Below are 18,894 nucleotides of genomic sequence, written 5' to 3'. Positions count from 1 at the left end.
TGCACTACACAGAATTGAGCCATAGTACTGCAATAGATCAGTACTTGAATAGAGCTGCACCCCCATTGGTACAGGGAATCAGGACTGTGTTTGAAAGTCCGTGTCTGTGAAGTGTGTGCACATGCACGAAGTGTGGTAGGGTAAGCAGCCACGAGTATCAGAGTCCCTTGTGCCTGCTTGCACCATTATAGTTTTTTGTCTCATGCCGTGTAGAAGATTGGTGGCCACCGGTATTGGAGTTCAACCTGGGTCTGATGTGAATGTCTATATAGTTATTTGGTAGCAGAGTAATTAAGTATCGTTTGATGTCTTCCTCTGTTTGTCTCCCATGTGCTCATTTAAGCTACCTTTGATTGTAATACTTACGTCCAAACTCGACTCTTTGTGAACCCACCGAACCTGATACTTTCTACAAACACCACAGCAACCCAATTCTCACATGTCATAAACTCCCCCCCCCCCCACCCCCACCCGATTCTACTGCTCACTTACTCTCTAGGAGGGGCAATTCACAATGGGCAATTAACCCACTGAACTGCAAATTTTGGGATGTGGTAGGGAACCAGAGCACCCAAAGGAAACCCAGGTGGTGTCTGGACGAATGTGCAAATACTATAGAGACAGCATCCAAGCTCAGGAATGAAGCCAGATCTCTGATGTTGTGAGGTAGCCGTTCAACTAGTTGCACCTCTGCTCTGAGGGCTCTTACACATGTTGTATTTCAATACAATCAGGTCTTGAAAGAATATAGGCATTATTGCTTGATGTCTCCTCATTTGACATCTCAGTTTCCCCTTTGTTACATGAACCTGTGGTATCACAGGGGCCCTTATATAATTTCTGTAAAACATCTCCACTCATGTTCTCATTGCTTTTTACAATCAAGTCCAGCCCACCATTTAGCTTTCATGTTGCTTGTTGTGGCAGCAATATTCAAAACCTGTGCATAAGCACATAGTTTCTTTGAACATGCCCACATTTTTCCCTTAGCTGAGAAATGGTACTGTTTAAATAGAATAATTTAAGAAAAACTGTTTAACTAGTGATATGACACAAAATACAAACTCTTACCGATTCCAAAAGGCATGAAAGCTTCATTTTTTATTATATTTCCATCTGCATCCAAGAAGCGAGAAGGATTAAATTCATCAGGTTGCTCCCACATGCTCGGATCTCTGTGGACTGACCAAAGATTTGCAATCACAATGCTTCCCTTTGGAATAGAATAACCTTTAAAGTCTGCAAAAAAATATTTTTGGGAGAGAGATAAATCTTACTTTTTTTTTTAAATCCAAAATTATTTTGCTCAATCCTGCTAAATTTCAGAATCTTAGAAATAAAAATGTGTTATTTCTAATTTCAGCACATATTTTTCTTACTTTACAGAATGTCCTCTGCTTCATTGGTTACATGAGATGGCCCTAAGCACCTGGAATAGTTCCATCCAATTTATTTATACTTGTGAGGAGCAAAGGCATGAATTAAATTGATTTAAATTTAAACTATTTAAATTAATTGCAAAAAAAATCTGTTGAAGGAACTCAGCAAGCCGTGCAGCATCAATAGGAGAAAAAGAATTGTCAATGTTTTGGGCCAGAACCTTTCCTCAAGAGGCTGCCGCTCTAATTCCTTCCCTAATGCCTGCCACTTTAATTCTCCATTCCACCTCTCAGCTAACCTACCTACCCATGGCCAATGCTACGATAATGAGGCTCTATGCAAGCTTGAGGAGCAGCACCTTAATCTTCCATTTGGATATGCTATGGTCCTCCAGACTCAGCAATGAACTCAACAGGAGAAACACAAAAGTTGCAGATACAGGAGCGCATGAGCAAACAATGAGAAGCTGGAGGAACTCAGCAGGTTTGGCATTGTCTTGATTGATCATCTCAATTAAATCCAAAATATTGATTGACCATTTCTATCTATGGATGCAATCTGACTCGCAGACTTCCTCCAGCTTCTCGTTGTTGTTCAATGACTTCACTTGTCTGCATCAGAACTGATCAGTTCTGTTGTACAAAATCCAATTGAGGGATCAGATCATACATTTCCTAAGAGAACTGATAAGAATTTAATTGGTGCAATTTTTAACTTACAACCTTTCTATAATGGTTCAATATCTAACATTTATGATATGTTGTTGGGAATAAGAGACTCCCTCAGATAAGATTAAAAACAAGCCTGGGAACAGAACCTACAGCTTTAGATTTCTGAAGAAACGAAGTGTAATTTTCAAATTAGTTTATACCTCATCTTTATTTGCCTGCCACTCTCTTATAATTTAAAGTAGTCCATAGGGCTCACATTTCCAAAGTCAAACTATCTTGTTTTTATGCAGATGTATCTCCTCGTTGTGATAAACTTTCTCTGCACTTTTAAAGTTAAATTTAAACCTAATCCCTTAACTGGTTTATTTGGTATTGCTGGAGAGAATAACACAACTTTAACAGCATCTGATCTGCATGTATTAGCTTTTATTTCTCTTATGGCTAGATGGAGGCACGTTGTTCCGCCTACTCATGCTCAATGATTACGGATGTCATGTTTAAATTTATGGAAGATTAGATGCTCAATTTCTGATTTGAATTCAAATTTTCAAACATTATGGGGACCCTTTTTGAATTACTTTCATAATCTTTGATTTGATATGAAGGTAGAATGTGTTGACTAATGAGGTAATTTATCACTCTAATAAGAATTCTGTCTTTTTTTTGGCCAAACAATTTCTTTCTTGGTAGTGGGTTCAGATTTTCGTTTTTATAATAAAATGTCAATACAAAACAATTTGCTTGATTGAAAATGTGGGGTACCTTGGATGAAATGATATGATTTAAGAGTAATGCATCTTCCTGACTTTTAACATATATCCTTATGTATTTTTTGATGTTAATAAAAATATTGGAGAGATCAGATAAATAAAATTCTCTCACTTTTAGTATAGCTTGATCTACGGACCATTTCTTTCAGCTCTACAAGTTGGAAATTTAATATTCTTCGTTCATGTACTCTCTTTCCAAATGGCGATTGACTTATCCAATGAAGAATTTCATTACACATGCACATTTTATTATGTATATGACTTAATTAACATTTTGTTCCCAAGGCAACCCTGGGACAGAGAATACTCTGATCTATCCAATCCTTCCTCACAGTATCTGCAACTTAAAGCCTCTCTTGGTTTCCCAGTCTTCAACTTGAAATATTAATTGCTTCTGTTTCTACAGATGTTCCAAGATGTTTTGAGCATTATTGCTTTTATTATCCAAATTTGTGTCAAGTTTGCTACGATTAATAATGTAAAAGTGTATCACAAATTATGATTTTAATTTTTAAAATTTAGACATACAGCATGGTAACAGGCCATTTCGGCCCACGAGTCTATGCCATCCAATTTACACCCAATTAACCTACACCCCCATCATGTTTTTGAATGGTGGCAGGAAACCGGAGCCCCTGGGAAAAACCCCCGCAGACATGGGAAGAATGTACAAATTCCTCACAGACCCTGGTCCTGATGCTGGTGTTGTAAAGGCATTATGCTAACCGCTACGTCAATTAACTATGGGAAATGCAGAATAAAACTGGGTGAATCTTTAATTCATAGTTTCTTGTGTAATGACTATTAATTGCAAACTTACCAACAGTTTCTGATGCCATATGTGGAATGGCTAGTGGAACAACTGTAGTCATCCGCTGAATTTCCATTATTGTTGCCTCTGTGAATGGCATACGATGTCTGTCTTTGAAGGAAGGAGATCTGGACTCACCAATAACATCCCTGATCTCTCTATGAACCTGTTCTACAAAAGAATAACTTTGTTTACAGACCAATTCATTCAGTTTAGCTACAGAGTTAGAGATTGTCAAAGGTTTGTCCCAGTTAAGAATGGGATGAAATTGAATAAAGCATTGAAATTCATCAATGTTACGATGAATTAATGGTCAAGGTCTACTCGAAAAAGTCAACACTTAACATGGGGAAATGTTCTAAAGAATAGTTTTAGGGCTTACATTGAGGTGTTATTGTTTGAAATGAATTATCATTTACTGAAAAACAGAAAAAAATCTTTGCACATATTTGACCTATAGAAATTAAGTTATAATTGCTCTTTTCAAGAAGTAAAACTGAATGTAATATAATTGTACATCAGTATAATAGACCATAGCTGCATTAATTTGCTACATTTGTTTCATTGGCATGACATGACAGTCAACATTGTTCTGTCAATCAAAGATTCCAATGCCAGTTGGCTTTCCTATCTTCATATATCAGTTTAAAACTCCAGCTCTTTTTAATAATCTCAACAAACATCTATGCAACTTTTGGACCTAACATTTTAGAAGTCATCAACTTAGCAACATCCTTGCCAGTTTTAAACTTTAGATAGCCTTCAAAAGCAAAACTTCCTTTAATAGTTTCAATATATTTAAATTTTTTCTCCTAATTCTCAGCAACTTCTGTCCCCTCAATTCTTAAAATGATTGATTTTCCATCTATTTTGCAAGACTGCCTATGCATATACCAAAGTATGGTGACAACATTTGAACTCTGTTTCTATCAATTTCACCATTTGATAGACTCTCCCTCCTACTGTTCCTTTCTTCCTACGGCAACCAAATATCCATTTCAAAACCTGTGCAAACCAGAGTCTGCAAACCATTCTTGTGGAAGATAGCAAGTGGATCACAGCTCATATATACTCATACTGTCAATACTCTGTGCCACCTTACTAATTATCTTAAATGTCATAAATCAGCCCTAGGTACTGTACCTTAAAGAAGTGTAAGCAAACAATTTGACATTTAATTATAGGAGGTCAATTTATTAAAAGAGATAAAGTGGACATAGGGAGAACATACAATTTCTTTAGAGAGAATTCAGTGTTCGAACCCCTGCTGTAAAGGCTAATTGCTACACTATCTGCGCCATAATGCCGAACAAGTGGGAAGAAAATTTCTAACTGTAAATTTAGATTCCACTGATTGGAGAATGTGCAGAACAATCCTATTCTGCTCGAGAATTTTGAAGACATATTGGAAGAAAACTGCACAGTCAGCATTAAAATCTGCATTACAGGTAAAGGTCAAGGAGGGACAGTAACAACTTCATCACAATCCCAAAAGAGGTTAATTTTTGACTTGAGTAAAAATAATTTTAGTACTATGAATGAGGGGAAACCTGATTAATCAGAATCAATCATGGAATCCTGGCCAAATTGACATGGACTGCAGAGACAAGTTATCAGAGCAAAATCTGAGGTTGGTGATGAGACTGTAGTTAAATTACAGGAAATCTGAAACAGTAGAATAGTCATTTCCAGAATAATTAAAGATAGCTAATGATGTCTTTCTCCCTCCATTTCAAAGAGCACTTGTCAAAAGTTGAAAGGCAAGGTTTTGTATGTTTTTTTTAAAAAAAGCTGCGGGCTTATAATGACATCCTCAATGAAATCACCATGTTTATCTATAGCTATTGTTATTATGGTAGGGGTATAGTTTTTGTAATGTAGGAATCATCCTTCCACCTTAACATTTACAAACATTATTATCTTGATTAAAAATGGTTAATCAGTACCTTGAATTTCTGGATACGAGGCCATTAAGAGAATAGCCCACAACAAAGTGTTGGATGTTGTATCTGTTCCTGCTACAAAGAGGTCACCAATTATGTAAAATAAATAATCTTCATTGAAGCTTGTGCTTTGTTTTTTTGTTATTTCACAGTCAATTTCGTTTAGATAAAAATCAACAAAATCGCGTGGATTTTCAGGGTCCATAGTTCTTCGATGTTCAGCAATGATGTTCTTCAGGAATGATGTTACGTCCTTTACTGTCTGGGAAACCTCCTTGAAAGCCCCAAAAGGTAAATACTGAAGTACAGGAAATACATTGATAAGCATTGCAGGGCTGTTTGATGCCAATTTCATTCCTCGGGCAATCAGATGCAAAATGGTTCGAAATTCCTCATCATCATAGTCAAACCGTTTTCCAAGACACATTGAGCAAATTATGTTAGATACAGCATTATTAATGACATGAAAAGGAGAAAAGGCTGTCCCGACTGCTTTGGAAAGCTGTGACTTCACAAGTTGTAGTTCCTCTTGAATTTTAGGCTCAAGATCAAGCTTCCCAAAACCAAAATGTCTCAGAGTGGAGAGGGAAAATCTTCTTTGCTCCTTCCAGATCAAACCATATGGAGCAAAGACTATTCCTAAAAATAAACAGATGAGCATTTATGTATCACTTTAAAGAGCTCTTGCATTCTCCTAAATGGCTATCAATCAAAGCGATTTTACAATTATAGATGTTTTGCAATTAGAGGTTTCACTCAATTGCATTCATACCTTCTTTTCACACTCCTGTTTCATTGAAAATTTGTGAAATTAAATTCTTTCATATTACATTTGATTCAATTCAGTTGTTCTCAGTAATCAACAACCCAATTGCTAGTCTGGGACATCACATTTCTGCATTAGGCCAGTATTCCCCAATTTCTTTCCTATTCATGTACCTGCCATTACAAGCTTCTCTGGTTTCTCATTCCAAACACTTGCCACCCTCTGTGTGCAAAACCTAGTCCTCAGATCCTGTCTCACCTTAAATTGTGTCCTCTAATTTTAGACTCTCCTGTCCTGCCTTTAACTACTTACACTATTGATGCCCTTCAGAATTTTGTAAATATCAATAAGGTTACCTCTCAGCCTCATACATCCCAGTGAGAATTAGTCCATCCAACTTCTTATAACTGTAGCCGCCCTTTTCATGCAATGTCCTGGTGAACCCCTTCTGAACTCTCTCTATTGCAATCATTTTCCTGTAGTGTGGCCTGCCAGAACTGCACATAGAACTCAAGTGTGATCAAACTAACTTTTTTTTAATATAACTGCAATATTAAGTTCCAACTCTTATATTTCTATCTTGTTATACTATATATATATTATTTGTATGTGGCATTTCGAGAATATATCAAGAAAACAGATTTTTGAGTGAAAATTTTTACCAAATCAAACTAGCATCTCAAACTATAAAGCCTTCCAATCCCCTTAGTGTCTTACCTGAAATCAGGTGGCCAATTCCGCTTGGAATATGCAGACTGGTATTCCAATATTTTACATTACTGTTCAAAATAAGGTATCATCTGGAGTCTCAAGCAGACTATAAAATTATTGCCATAGTTGGTTTTATAGATGCAAATAATGTATTTGTACTTTTGTTTCTGTGGAACAAGAAACAATACTGCTATTGCACATTTCATTAGTGCAGGTTTTTCAGATTCATATCATGATCAGTCTTAGATTGTTAATTTTTCTTTCCAAGGGTTGTTATCTGTCTTGCTGAATTGCCCCAGCATTTTTTGGCTGTACTACCGCAGCAATTTGACTTGGGAAATATTATCTTTGATACCAAGAGAGATCCCTGGATTAGAAGTCTTAACATCTTCGACAAAAGATGTCACCTCCGACGACACAGAAATCTTCGCCAAAAGCATAGAATCAGACACCTGCCACACTCTCCATAAATAACAAGATGCACTTTGCTGGAAAGTCATTCTACATATGAAATTAATGTTTCTGCTTGAAATACAAATCAGAATCTTCAGGAAAGTTACCTGCATTCCATTGTATTGAGATGTACTAAATGGTGCCATCATAACGCAAAAAAAATTCTATAGAGCAACTTGATTTCCAATGTAAGTACCCAACTTCAATTTCTCCCAATTCCTTACTCAATCAAAGCTACATACATTCTTTCCACACTATTTTCCTAGTCATGAAGGAGAGCTAGTCCCTATTGGAACCAGACTCAGCAACCATTTAAACAGTGAATGCTCAGATCTTGTACCTCTACTGCTTAGAGCAAGAATTCTGGCTATGACTGGAGTCTGCCCCCGCAATGCTGTGAAAATTCTTTAAACCATCATTACACCAAGTCATTACAGAATTAGTTTAAAATGAAATTGATTCTAATCTCCTCTGTAAATTACCCTGAAAATTTATATAATTCTAGCCTTTACCAATTTTCATTTTTTTTAAAAATAGAACCAGTCAATGCTCTCATGGGAGAAGTATATGACGGAAACAATTTTTTCCCCTTTGGGTATTTTTGGGGAGACCACTGGAGTTTTAGTTTTCTTTTTTAGATTTTGGATTTTTTTTGATGGGAGGTAGGGGATTTTGTTTTATATGCTTTTCAGATCCTTTTTCGTATTGATTCTTTACCTCTCAGCATTTTAAACAAACTGACCTCATTTTTGTCACTTCATGTATTTAATTGATTTGACATTTATTTGAAACAGTGAATATCTTCTGCTATACCCATTGCCCTTTCTGAATTGGCATGTTCACTGTATTCCTGGTAATTTTTGTTTTTATTTCAGAGGCCCTACGTAGGAGTAGAGGAGCAAAAGAAAATATCCACAGGAGTGTGACCCTTCTTTCTAGTTACATCTATCCCAGTCAATATAACTTTGGCCTTTCAATTAATTTCTTCCTAAATCTGATTAAAACTAAAATTTCCAATTTAAAATTAGCAACATAACATGTACAACTTACAATTTTTTTCCCTCAAATCCTGTTTTAGTTGATTTTTTAACCCTGTCATTTTTATCTCCAAAGTACTCCCTGAAAAGCAATAATCCGTAGAAAAAAACCTACAACCAACTGGGATTGTTTAAAATTCATTCTTTTTAAAGAGCATCCAGCAGCTGAACCAGTAGACCAAATTTATTGTTACAGGTTTTTCCAAAAAAATGTAAATAATGACTTTTTAAAAAAATATTTCGGGAGACAAACTAAAAAAATTCTGGAGTCAAATTATCTGCAGAAACGTTTTGGGAGACAAAATATCTACCGAAAGATCTCTAACTCATTTCAAGAGACAAACTCTCCAGAAACTTAACAACTTTGCTGCCATCTTCCACGCTGGCTTCAAATTCACTTGGTCCGTTTCTGGTAACTCTCCCTTTTCTCCATCTTGCTAGACAAACTATCTACAGAACATGACCTGCTGAGTTTCTGCTGCACTTTTGTGTACTCCATTAAACCCCAGCATCTGCAGGGACTTCTTTACCTAAATAATGCCTCTATACTTTTGTTGTTGACAATAAACCACTCCTGTATTTGGAATGTCCGACAACATAGAAATCAATTTTATTTAAAAAAAAGTATCAAATTACAAGATTTATCAGATAAGGAAATGAGATGTTCTTTTATTACAAACTTACCAACAAAATCAAGGATATGTGGAGATTTAAAAGTTATAGATATTTGTTGAGAAATTTCACTTCTTTGTCATGTAATCGAATATACTTTGTGCACAAGTCAAGGATTTAACATTCACTCATTGGAGGAGCAGCCACATACAAGCACACCTTGATGAGTGGCATCCTTCGACAAGCCCACCCTGACGAGCGGCAAGCCCACCCTGACGAGCGGCAAGCCCACCCTGACGAGCGGCAAGCCCACCCTGACGAGCGGCAAGCCCACCCTGACGAGCGGCAAGCCCACCCTGACGAGCGGCAAGCCCACCCTGACGAGCGGCAAGCCCACCCTGACGAGCGGCAAGCCCACCCTGACGAGCGGCAAGCCCACCCTGACGAGCGGCAAGCCCACCCTGACGAGCGGCAAGCCCACCCTGACGAGCGGCAAGCCCACCCTGACGAGCGGCAAGCCCACCCTGACGAGAGGCAAGCCCACCCTGACGAGCGGCAAGCCCACCCTGACGAGCGGCAAGCCCACCCTGACGAGCGGCAAGCCCACCCTGACGAGCGGCAAGCCCACCCTGACGAGCGGCAAGCCCACCCTGACGAGCGGCAAGCCCACCCTGACGAGCGGCAAGCCCACCCTGACGAGCGGCAAGCCCACCCTGACGAGCGGCAAGCCCACCCTGACGAGCGGCAAGCCCACCCTGACGAGCGGCATCCTTGGACAAGAAAGCAAGCACATCCTGGGACAAGCACATCTTGATGAGCGGCATGCTGGGACAAGCACATCTTGATGAGCGGCATGCTGGGACAAGCACATCTTGATGAGCGGCATGCTGGGACAAGCACATCTTGATGAGCGGCATGCTGGGACAAGCACATCTTGATGAGCGGCATGCTGGGACAAGCACATCTTGATGAGCGGCATCCTGGGACAAGCACATCTTGATGAGCGGCATCCTGGGACAAGCACATCTTGATGAGCGGCATCCTGGGACAAGCACATCTTGATGAGCGGCATCCTGGGACAAGCACATCTTGATGAGCGGCATCCTGGGACTAACACATCTTGATGAGCGGCATCCTGGGACAAGCACATCTTGATGAGCGGCATCCTGGGACAAGCACATCTTGATGAGCGGCATCCTGGGACAAGCACATCTTGATGAGCGGCATCCTGGGACAAGCACATCTTGATGAGCGGCATCCTGGGACAAGCACATCTTGATGAGCGGCATCCTGGGACAAGCACATCTTGATGAGCGGCATCCTGGGACAAGCACATCTTGATGAGCGGCATCCTGGGACAAGCACATCTTGATGAGCGGCATCCTGGGACAAGCACATCTTGATGAGCGGCATCCTGGGACAAGCACATCTTGATGAGCGGCATCCTGGGACAAGCACATCTTGATGAGCGGCATCCTTGGACAAGCACATCTTGATGAGCGGCATCCTGGGACTAGCACATCTTGATGAGCGGCATCCTGGGACAAGCACATCTTGATGAGCGGCATCCTGGGACAAGCACATCTTGATGAGCGGCATCCTGGGACAAGCACATCTTGATGAGCGGCATCCTGGGACAAGCACATCTTGATGAGCGGCATCCTGGGACAAGCACATCTTGATGAGCGGCATCCTGGGACAAGCACATCTTGATGAGCGGCATCCTGGGACAAGCACATCTTGATGAGCGGCATCCTGGGACAAGCACATCTTGATGAGCGGCATCCTGGGACAAGCACATCTTGATGAGCGGCATCCTGGGACAAGCACATCTTGATGAGCGGCATCCTGGGACAAGCACATCTTGATGAGCGGCATCCTGGGACAAGCACATCTTGATGAGCGGCATCCTGGGACAAGCACATCTTGATGAGCGGCATCCTGGGACAAGCACATCTTGATGAGCGGCATCCTGGGACTAGCACATCTTGATGAGCGGCATCCTGGGACAAGCACATCTTGATGAGCGGCATCCTGGGACAAGCACATCTTGATGAGCGGCATCCTGGGACAAGCACATCTTGATGAGCGGCATCCTGGGACAAGCACATCTTGATGAGCGGCATCCTGGGACAAGCACATCTTGATGAGCGGCATCCTGGGACAAGCACATCTTGATGAGCGGCATCCTGGGACAAGCACATCTTGATGAGCGGCATCCTGGGACAAGCACATCTTGATGAGCGGCATCCTGGGACAAGCACATCTTGATGAGCGGCATCCTGGGACAAGCACATCTTGATGAGCGGCATCCTGGGACAAGCACATCTTGATGAGCGGCATCCTGGGACAAGCACATCTTGATGAGCGGCATCCTGGGACAAGCACATCTTGATGAGCGGCATCCTGGGACAAGCACATCTTGATGAGCGGCATCCTGGGACAAGCACATCTTGATGAGCGGCATCCTGGGACAAGCACATCTTGATGAGCGGCATCCTGGGACAAGCACATCTTGATGAGCGGCATCCTGGGACAAGCACATCTTGATGAGCGGCATCCTTGGACAAGCACATCTTGATGAGCGGCATCCTTGGACAAGCACATCTTGATGAGCGGCATCCTTGGACAAGCACATCTTGATGAGCGGCATCCTTGGACAAGCACATCTTGATGAGCGGCATCCTTGGACAAGCACATCTTGATGAGCGGCATCCTTGGACAAGCACATCTTGATGAGCGGCATCCTTGCACAAGCACATCTTGATGAGCGGCATCCTTGGACAAGCACATCTTGATGAGCGGCATCCTTGGACAAGCACATCTTGATGAGCGGCATCCTTGGTTGGACAAGCACATCTTGATGAGCGGCATCCTTGGACAAGCACATCTTGATGAACGGCATCCTTGGACAAGCACGTCTTGATGAGCGGCATCCTTGGACAAGCACGTCTTGATGAGCGGCATCCTTGGACAAGCACGTCTTGATGAGCGGCATCCTTGGACAAGCACGTCTTGATGAGCGGCATCCTTGGACAAGCACGTCTTGATGAGCGGCATCCTTGGACAAGCACGTCTTGATGAGCGGCATCCTTGGACAAGCACGTCTTGATGAGCGGCATCCTTGGACAAGCACGTCTTGATGAGCGGCATCCTTGGACAAGCAAGCAAGCACATCCTTGGACAAGCACGTCTTGATGAGCGGCATCCTCGGACAAGCAAGCAAGTACATCCTTGGACAAGCACGTCTTGATGAGCGGCATCCTCGGACAAGCAAGCAAGTACATCCTTGGACAAGCACATCTTGATGAGCGGCATCCTCGGACAAGCAAGCAAGCACATCCTTGGACAAGCACATCTTGATGAGCGGCATCATTGGACAAGCAAGCAAGCACATTCTTGGACAAGCACATCTTGATGAGTGGCATCCTTGTATAAGCAAGCAAGCACATCCTTGGACAAGCACATCTTGATGAGAGGCATCCTGGGACAAGCACATCTTGATGAGCAGTATCCTTGGACAAGCAAGCAAGCACATCCTTGGACAAGCACGTCTTGATGAGCGGCATCCTTGGACAAGCACGTCTTGATGAGCGGCATCCTTGGACAAGCACGTCTTGATGAGCGGCATCCTTGGACAAGCACGTCTTGATGAGCGGCATCCTTGGACAAGCACGTCTTGATGAGCGGCATCCTTGGACAAGCACGTCTTGATGAGCGGCATCCTTGGACAAGCACGTCTTGATGAGCGGCATCCTTGGACAAGCACGTCTTGATGAGCGGCATCCTTGGACAAGCACGTCTTGATGAGCGGCATCCTTGGACAAGCACGTCTTGATGAGCGGCATCCTTGGACAAGCACGTCTTGATGAGCGGCATCCTTGGACAAGCACGTCTTGATGAGCGGCATCCTTGGACAAGCACGTCTTGATGAGCGGCATCCTTGGACAAGCACGTCTTGATGAGCGGCATCCTTGGACAAGCACGTCTTGATGAGCGGCATCCTTGGACAAGCACGTCTTGATGAGCGGCATCCTTGGACAAGCACGTCTTGATGAGCGGAATCCTTGGACAAGCACGTCTTGATGAGCGGCATCCTTGGACAAGCACGTCTTGATGAGCGGCATCCTTGGACAAGCACGTCTTGATGAGCGGCATCCTTGGACAAGCACGTCTTGATGAGCGGCATCCTTGGACAAGCACGTCTTGATGAGCGGCATCCTTGGACAAGCACGTCTTGATGAGCGGCATCCTTGGACAAGCACGTCTTGATGAGCGGCATCCTTGGACAAGCACGTCTTGATGAGCGGCATCCTTGGACAAGCACGTCTTGATGAGCGGCATCCTTGGACAAGCACGTCTTGATGAGCGGCATCCTTGGACAAGCACGTCTTGATGAGCGGCATCCTTGGACAAGCACGTCTTGATGAGCGGCATCCTTGGACAATCACGTCTTGATGAGCGGCATCCTTGGACAAGCACGTCTTGATGAGCGGCATCCTTGGACAAGCACGTCTTGATGAGCGGCATCCTTGGACAAGCACGTCTTGATGAGCGGCATCCTTGGACAAGCACGTCTTGATGAGCGGCATCCTTGGACAAGCACGTCTTGATGAGCGGCATCCTTGGACAAGCACATCTTGATGAGCGGCATCCTTGGACAAGCAAGCAAGCTCATCCTTGGACAAGCACATCTTGATGAGCGGCATCCTTGGACAAGCAAGCAAGCACATCCTTGGACAAGCACATCTTGATGAGCGGCATCCTTGGACAAGCAAGCAAGTACATCCTTGGACAAGCACATCTTGATGAGCGGCATCCTTGGACAAGCAAGCAAGCACATCCTTGGACAAGCACATCTTGATGAGCGGCATCCTTGGACAAGCAAGCAAGTACATCCTTGGACAAGCACATCTTGATGAGCAGCATCCTTGGACAAGCAAGCAAGTACATCCTTGGACAAGCACATCTTGATGAGTGGCATCCTTGGACAAGCACGTCTTGATGAGCGGCATCCTTGGACAAGCACGTCTTGATGAGCGGCATCCTTGGACAAGCACGTCTTGATGAGCGGCATCCTTGGACAAGCACATCTTTATGAGCGGCATCCTTGGACAAGCAAGCAAGCTCATCCTTGGACAAGCACATCTTGATGAGCGGCATCCTTGGACAAGCAAGCAAGCACATCCTTGGACAAGCACATCTTGATGAGCGGCATCCTTGGACAAGCAAGCAAGCACATCCTTGGACAAGCACATCTTGATGAGCGGCATCCTTGGACAAGCAAGCAAGCACATTCTTGGACAAGCACATCTTGATGAGTGGCATCCTTGTATAAGCAAGCAAGCACATCCTTGGACAAGCACATCTTGATGAGAGGCATCCTTGGACAAGCACGTCTTGATGAGCGGCATCCTTGGACAAGCACGTCTTGATGAGCGGCATCCTTGGACAAGCACGTCTTGATGAGCGGCATCCTTGGACAAGCACGTCTTGATGAGCGGCATCCTTGGACAAGCACGTCTTGATGAGCGGCATCCTTGGACAAGCACGTCTTGATGAGCGGCATCCTTGGACAAGCACGTCTTGATGAGCGGCATCCTTGGACAAGCACGTCTTGATGAGCGGCATCCTTGGACAAGCACGTCTTGATGAGCGGCATCCTTGGACAAGCACGTCTTGATGAGCGGCATCCTTGGACAAGCACGTCTTGATGAGCGGCATCCTTGGACAAGCACGTCTTGATGAGCGGCATCCTTGGACAAGCACGTCTTGATGAGCGGCATCCTTGGACAATCACGTCTTGATGAGCGGCATCCTTGGACAAGCACGTCTTGATGAGCGGCATCCTTGGACAAGCACGTCTTGATGAGCGGCATCCTTGGACAAGCACGTCTTGATGAGCGGCATCCTTGGACAAGCACGTCTTGATGAGCGGCATCCTTGGACAAGCACGTCTTGATGAGCGGCATCCTTGGACAAGCACGTCTTGATGAGCGGCATCCTTGGACAAGCAAGCAAGCTCATCCTTGGACAAGCACATCTTGATGAGCGGCATCCTTGGACAAGCAAGCAAGCACATCCTTGGACAAGCACATCTTGATGAGCGGCATCCTTGGACAAGCAAGCAAGTACATCCTTGGACAAGCACATCTTGATGAGCGGCATCCTTGGACAAGCAAGCAAGCACATCCTTGGACAAGCACATCTTGATGAGCGGCATCCTTGGACAAGCAAGCAAGTACATCCTTGGACAAGCACATCTTGATGAGCAGCATCCTTGGACAAGCAAGCAAGTACATCCTTGGACAAGCACATCTTGATGAGTGGCATCCTTGGACAAGCACGTCTTGATGAGCGGCATCCTTGGACAAGCACGTCTTGATGAGCGGCATCCTTGGACAAGCACGTCTTGATGAGCGGCATCCTTGGACAAGCACATCTTTATGAGCGGCATCCTTGGACAAGCACATCTTTATGAGCGGCATCCTTGGACAAGCAAGCAAGCTCATCCTTGGACAAGCACATCTTGATGAGCGGCATCCTTGGACAAGCAAGCAAGCACATCCTTGGACAAGCACATCTTGATGAGCGGCATCCTTGGACAAGCAAGCAAGCACATCCTTGGACAAGCACATCTTGATGAGCGGCATCCTTGGACAAGCAAGCAAGCACATTCTTGGACAAGCACATCTTGATGAGTGGCATCCTTGTATAAGCAAGCAAGCACATCCTTGGACAAGCACATCTTGATGAGAGGCATCCTTGGACAAGCACATCTTGATGAGCAGCATCCTTGGACAAGCAAGCAAGCACATCCTTGGACAAGCACATCTTGATGAGCGGCATCCTTGGACAAGCAAGCAAGCACATCCTTGGACAAGCACATCTTGATGAGCGGCATCCTTGGACAAGCAAGCAAGCACATCCTTGGACAAGCACATCTTGATGAGCGGCATCCTTGGACAAGCAAGCAAGTACATCCTTGGACAAGCACATCTTGATGAGCGGCATCCTTGGACAAGCAAGCAAGTACATCCTTGGACAAGCACATCTTGATGAGTGGCATCCTCGGACAAGCAAGCAAGCACATTCTTGGACAAGCACATCTTGATGAGCGGCATCCTTTGGACAAGCAAGCAAGCACATTCTTGGACAAGCACATCTTGATGAGTGGCATCCTTGTATAAGCAAGCAAGCACATCCTTGGACAAGCACATCTTGATGAGAGGCATCCTTGGACAAGCACATCTTGATGAGCAGCATCCTTGGACAAGCACATCTTGATGAGCGGCATCCTTGGACACGGACTCACTTCTGTCAGCCGTTCCAGAAATTTGCTCACTATTCACACGTCGTTACGCAGTTAGCTCACGGACTTTCATGGCCACAAACCTATAATCACTAATGTAAAGCTAATCGGTTAGTCATCGGACTCGGGTGCCATCCTCTCGACACTCTCTCTAACCTTTGCGTTGGGTTATTTTGGTGATCAGGGGAATGGTTGGCCGGTCGGAGAACACGTCGGCATTGCGCTGCAGGGCGTCTCTGACCCCCTGGAATCCGTTCAGCACCACCAGAAGCCGGCTGCCCAGGTACAGGCTGGAAACGCTGCCGTAGGCCTGTCCCATCGCGGTGAGCAGCAGGTGCGGAGGGAGACCAGCCTTCCAGCCGAAGCCTGGCAGCGACCCGACCAGGGGCCAGCACCGCGGGCCGGCGGGAAGCCTGGGCTGCCTCGGAGCCCAGCATTTCATCACGTAACGGGTCAACAAGAAAACAGCGGCGATAAAGAGGACAGCCGGCCAGCAAACGCCGGCAGCTTCCGCCATTGTCCCTCGCCGACGGGCCGCGGCAGGGTGACGTCACGATCCGGCCAAGGTCAAAGGTCAGACGAGGCTGGGTCACAGCAGCTGGAAGAGTCAAAGAGTTTCTCCAGCTCGGGTTCATCTTCAGTGATTGGGGATTTAAAAACAAGTTGAATATTACATTGCAGGAATGCTGAGAAAGGATATGGGCAGGAGTCTCTGATAGGCTGAGGTTAGGATTGCTATGGTATACGTCTTTTTAGGGGGCAGATTTCAGATTTATTGTCAGAGTGCATACCTACAACCCTGTGATTCTTTTTCCTGTGGGTGAGGCAGAATTGATCAATTATTAGAATTGCAGAAAAAACTGTGGACGTAAACAAATCAAGAAACGTAAACACACTGATTGCAATACAAAGATGTCAAAAAAAATCAAAGTGTAAAAGTAAGAGTCCTTAAATGAGTCCCTGATTGAGTTTGTTGTTGAGGAGTCTGATGGTGGAGAGGTAGCAGGTGTTCCTGAACCTGGTGGTGGAAGTCTTGTGGCACCTCTATCCCTTTCTTGATGGGAGGCAGGTGAGGCAGCATCACTGGGAAAGATCCCAGGGGCTGCTGGACCAGCTGAGTTCAAAAAAAGCTGTACTCAATGCACACATGTTAAATAAAGAAATGTAAAGAAACTGACAGTGCAGTTGTTGTGAAAGAGTGTCAGGTTCAGTGGGTTTTCAGAGACATAAATCTGGACACAAGGGTTTGCAATCACACACACAACTTTATTAACACACAATTTATAGAAGACCATGGGAAAATTGTAATGAGAATAAAATACACCATTTATAAAAGAACATGGGAAAACATTAAACAGTACACAATTACAAATTCACACAGGCAATGGAGACATTCACACATTATAAGCAGGGGTTCCACACCACCTCCCAGACCTCTGATTGATGGGAGGTGGCTCTAATACACACTGTATTAGGGGTCCACACATGATCCCAGACACCTGATGGTTGGGAGCAGTGGCTCTATTGCAAGTATTGATCTACAACAATTTGATCTATAGCAATTTGATCTATAGTGGAGTGCACACCTTACCTGCAACCCTGCCAAGCAACATCCACAGTAGCGACCTGGCATGGAGTGGTGTCTGGAGTTCAGACCTTGAGGTAGAGAGGGCAAATGTGCTCTGTGCTGGTGCCAAGTACAGGGCTCTGGTCAATAAGGATGTTAGGTGATTTGAATGAGCCAATGGCAAGGTGTGCACTGATTAATGGCCAGAGCCCAACCTTAACTGATACTCCACCTGCACACAGTAACTTTGAATCTATAAATTGTAATTTTGAGTTAAACAAAAAGTACACAATATACTGAGAGGTGATGTATCTTCCGAATAAGTTTCAGTTGGGGAGGACACGTGACCACCCACAATACACACAGGGAGGGAGGCCATGCCTCCTCCACACACAACAGCAATACAGAGAGGAAAAATCAATAAAATACAAAAGTAAGAGTCCTTAAATTAGTCCCTAATTGAGTTTGTTATTAAGTAATCTGATGGTGGAGGGGTAGCAGCTGTTCCTTAACCTTTTGGTGCGAGTCTTGTGTTAGAAAGAGAAAAGGAAGGGAAAGAGAAAGATCAAAAAGTATTAAATTTCACTCAGACATTTTGGAATTTTTCCACAGAGGTTAGTTGTAGCTGAATATTTGAAGGCAGATGTAGATAAATACTTGATAAGCAAATGGATGATGGCATAGAGGAGATTAGAATATGATTAGAAATGATCTTGTTAAACAGATCTGGTTGAAAGTATTGAGTATCTCACTCCTAACTCTTTAATTTGTATGCTCATATGGAATATTTTTTTCTGTAGCTTCAACGATATGCAAGCAGTTAGACATCTATCTGGTAAAGAGCTTAGTTTGTTTATTCAG

General features: G+C 44.0%; 1 protein-coding gene across 3 annotated transcripts in view; it reads right to left on the bottom strand.

Annotated features, from left to right (window-relative positions):
* cyp2u1 (cytochrome P450, family 2, subfamily U, polypeptide 1) overlaps nt 1–17,007 on the bottom strand; it is a 29,392-nt gene extending 12,385 nt beyond the window's left edge. For 2 of the 3 annotated variants that reach the window (XM_069898330.1, XM_069898328.1), the window contains exons 1-4: nt 16,623–17,007; nt 5,579–6,214; nt 3,642–3,803; nt 1,072–1,239 (exon numbers count right to left, since the gene is read on the bottom strand). In XM_069898330.1, coding sequence (XP_069754431.1) covers nt 1,072–1,239; nt 3,642–3,803; nt 5,579–6,214; nt 16,623–16,983 — 1,327 coding nt within the window. In that variant the 5' untranslated portion in view covers nt 16,984–17,007. The remainder of the gene's footprint in view (nt 1–1,071; nt 1,240–3,641; nt 3,804–5,578; nt 6,215–16,622) is intronic. The other variant, XM_069898329.1, reaches the window with a different exon arrangement.
* Nucleotides 17,008–18,894: the final 1,887 nt, after the last annotated feature.

This window comes from Narcine bancroftii, chromosome 9, assembly GCF_036971445.1.
Source record: "Narcine bancroftii isolate sNarBan1 chromosome 9, sNarBan1.hap1, whole genome shotgun sequence".
NCBI lineage: Eukaryota > Metazoa > Chordata > Chondrichthyes > Torpediniformes > Narcinidae > Narcine > Narcine bancroftii.
This window is presented reverse-complemented; position numbering and strand designations above follow the sequence as displayed.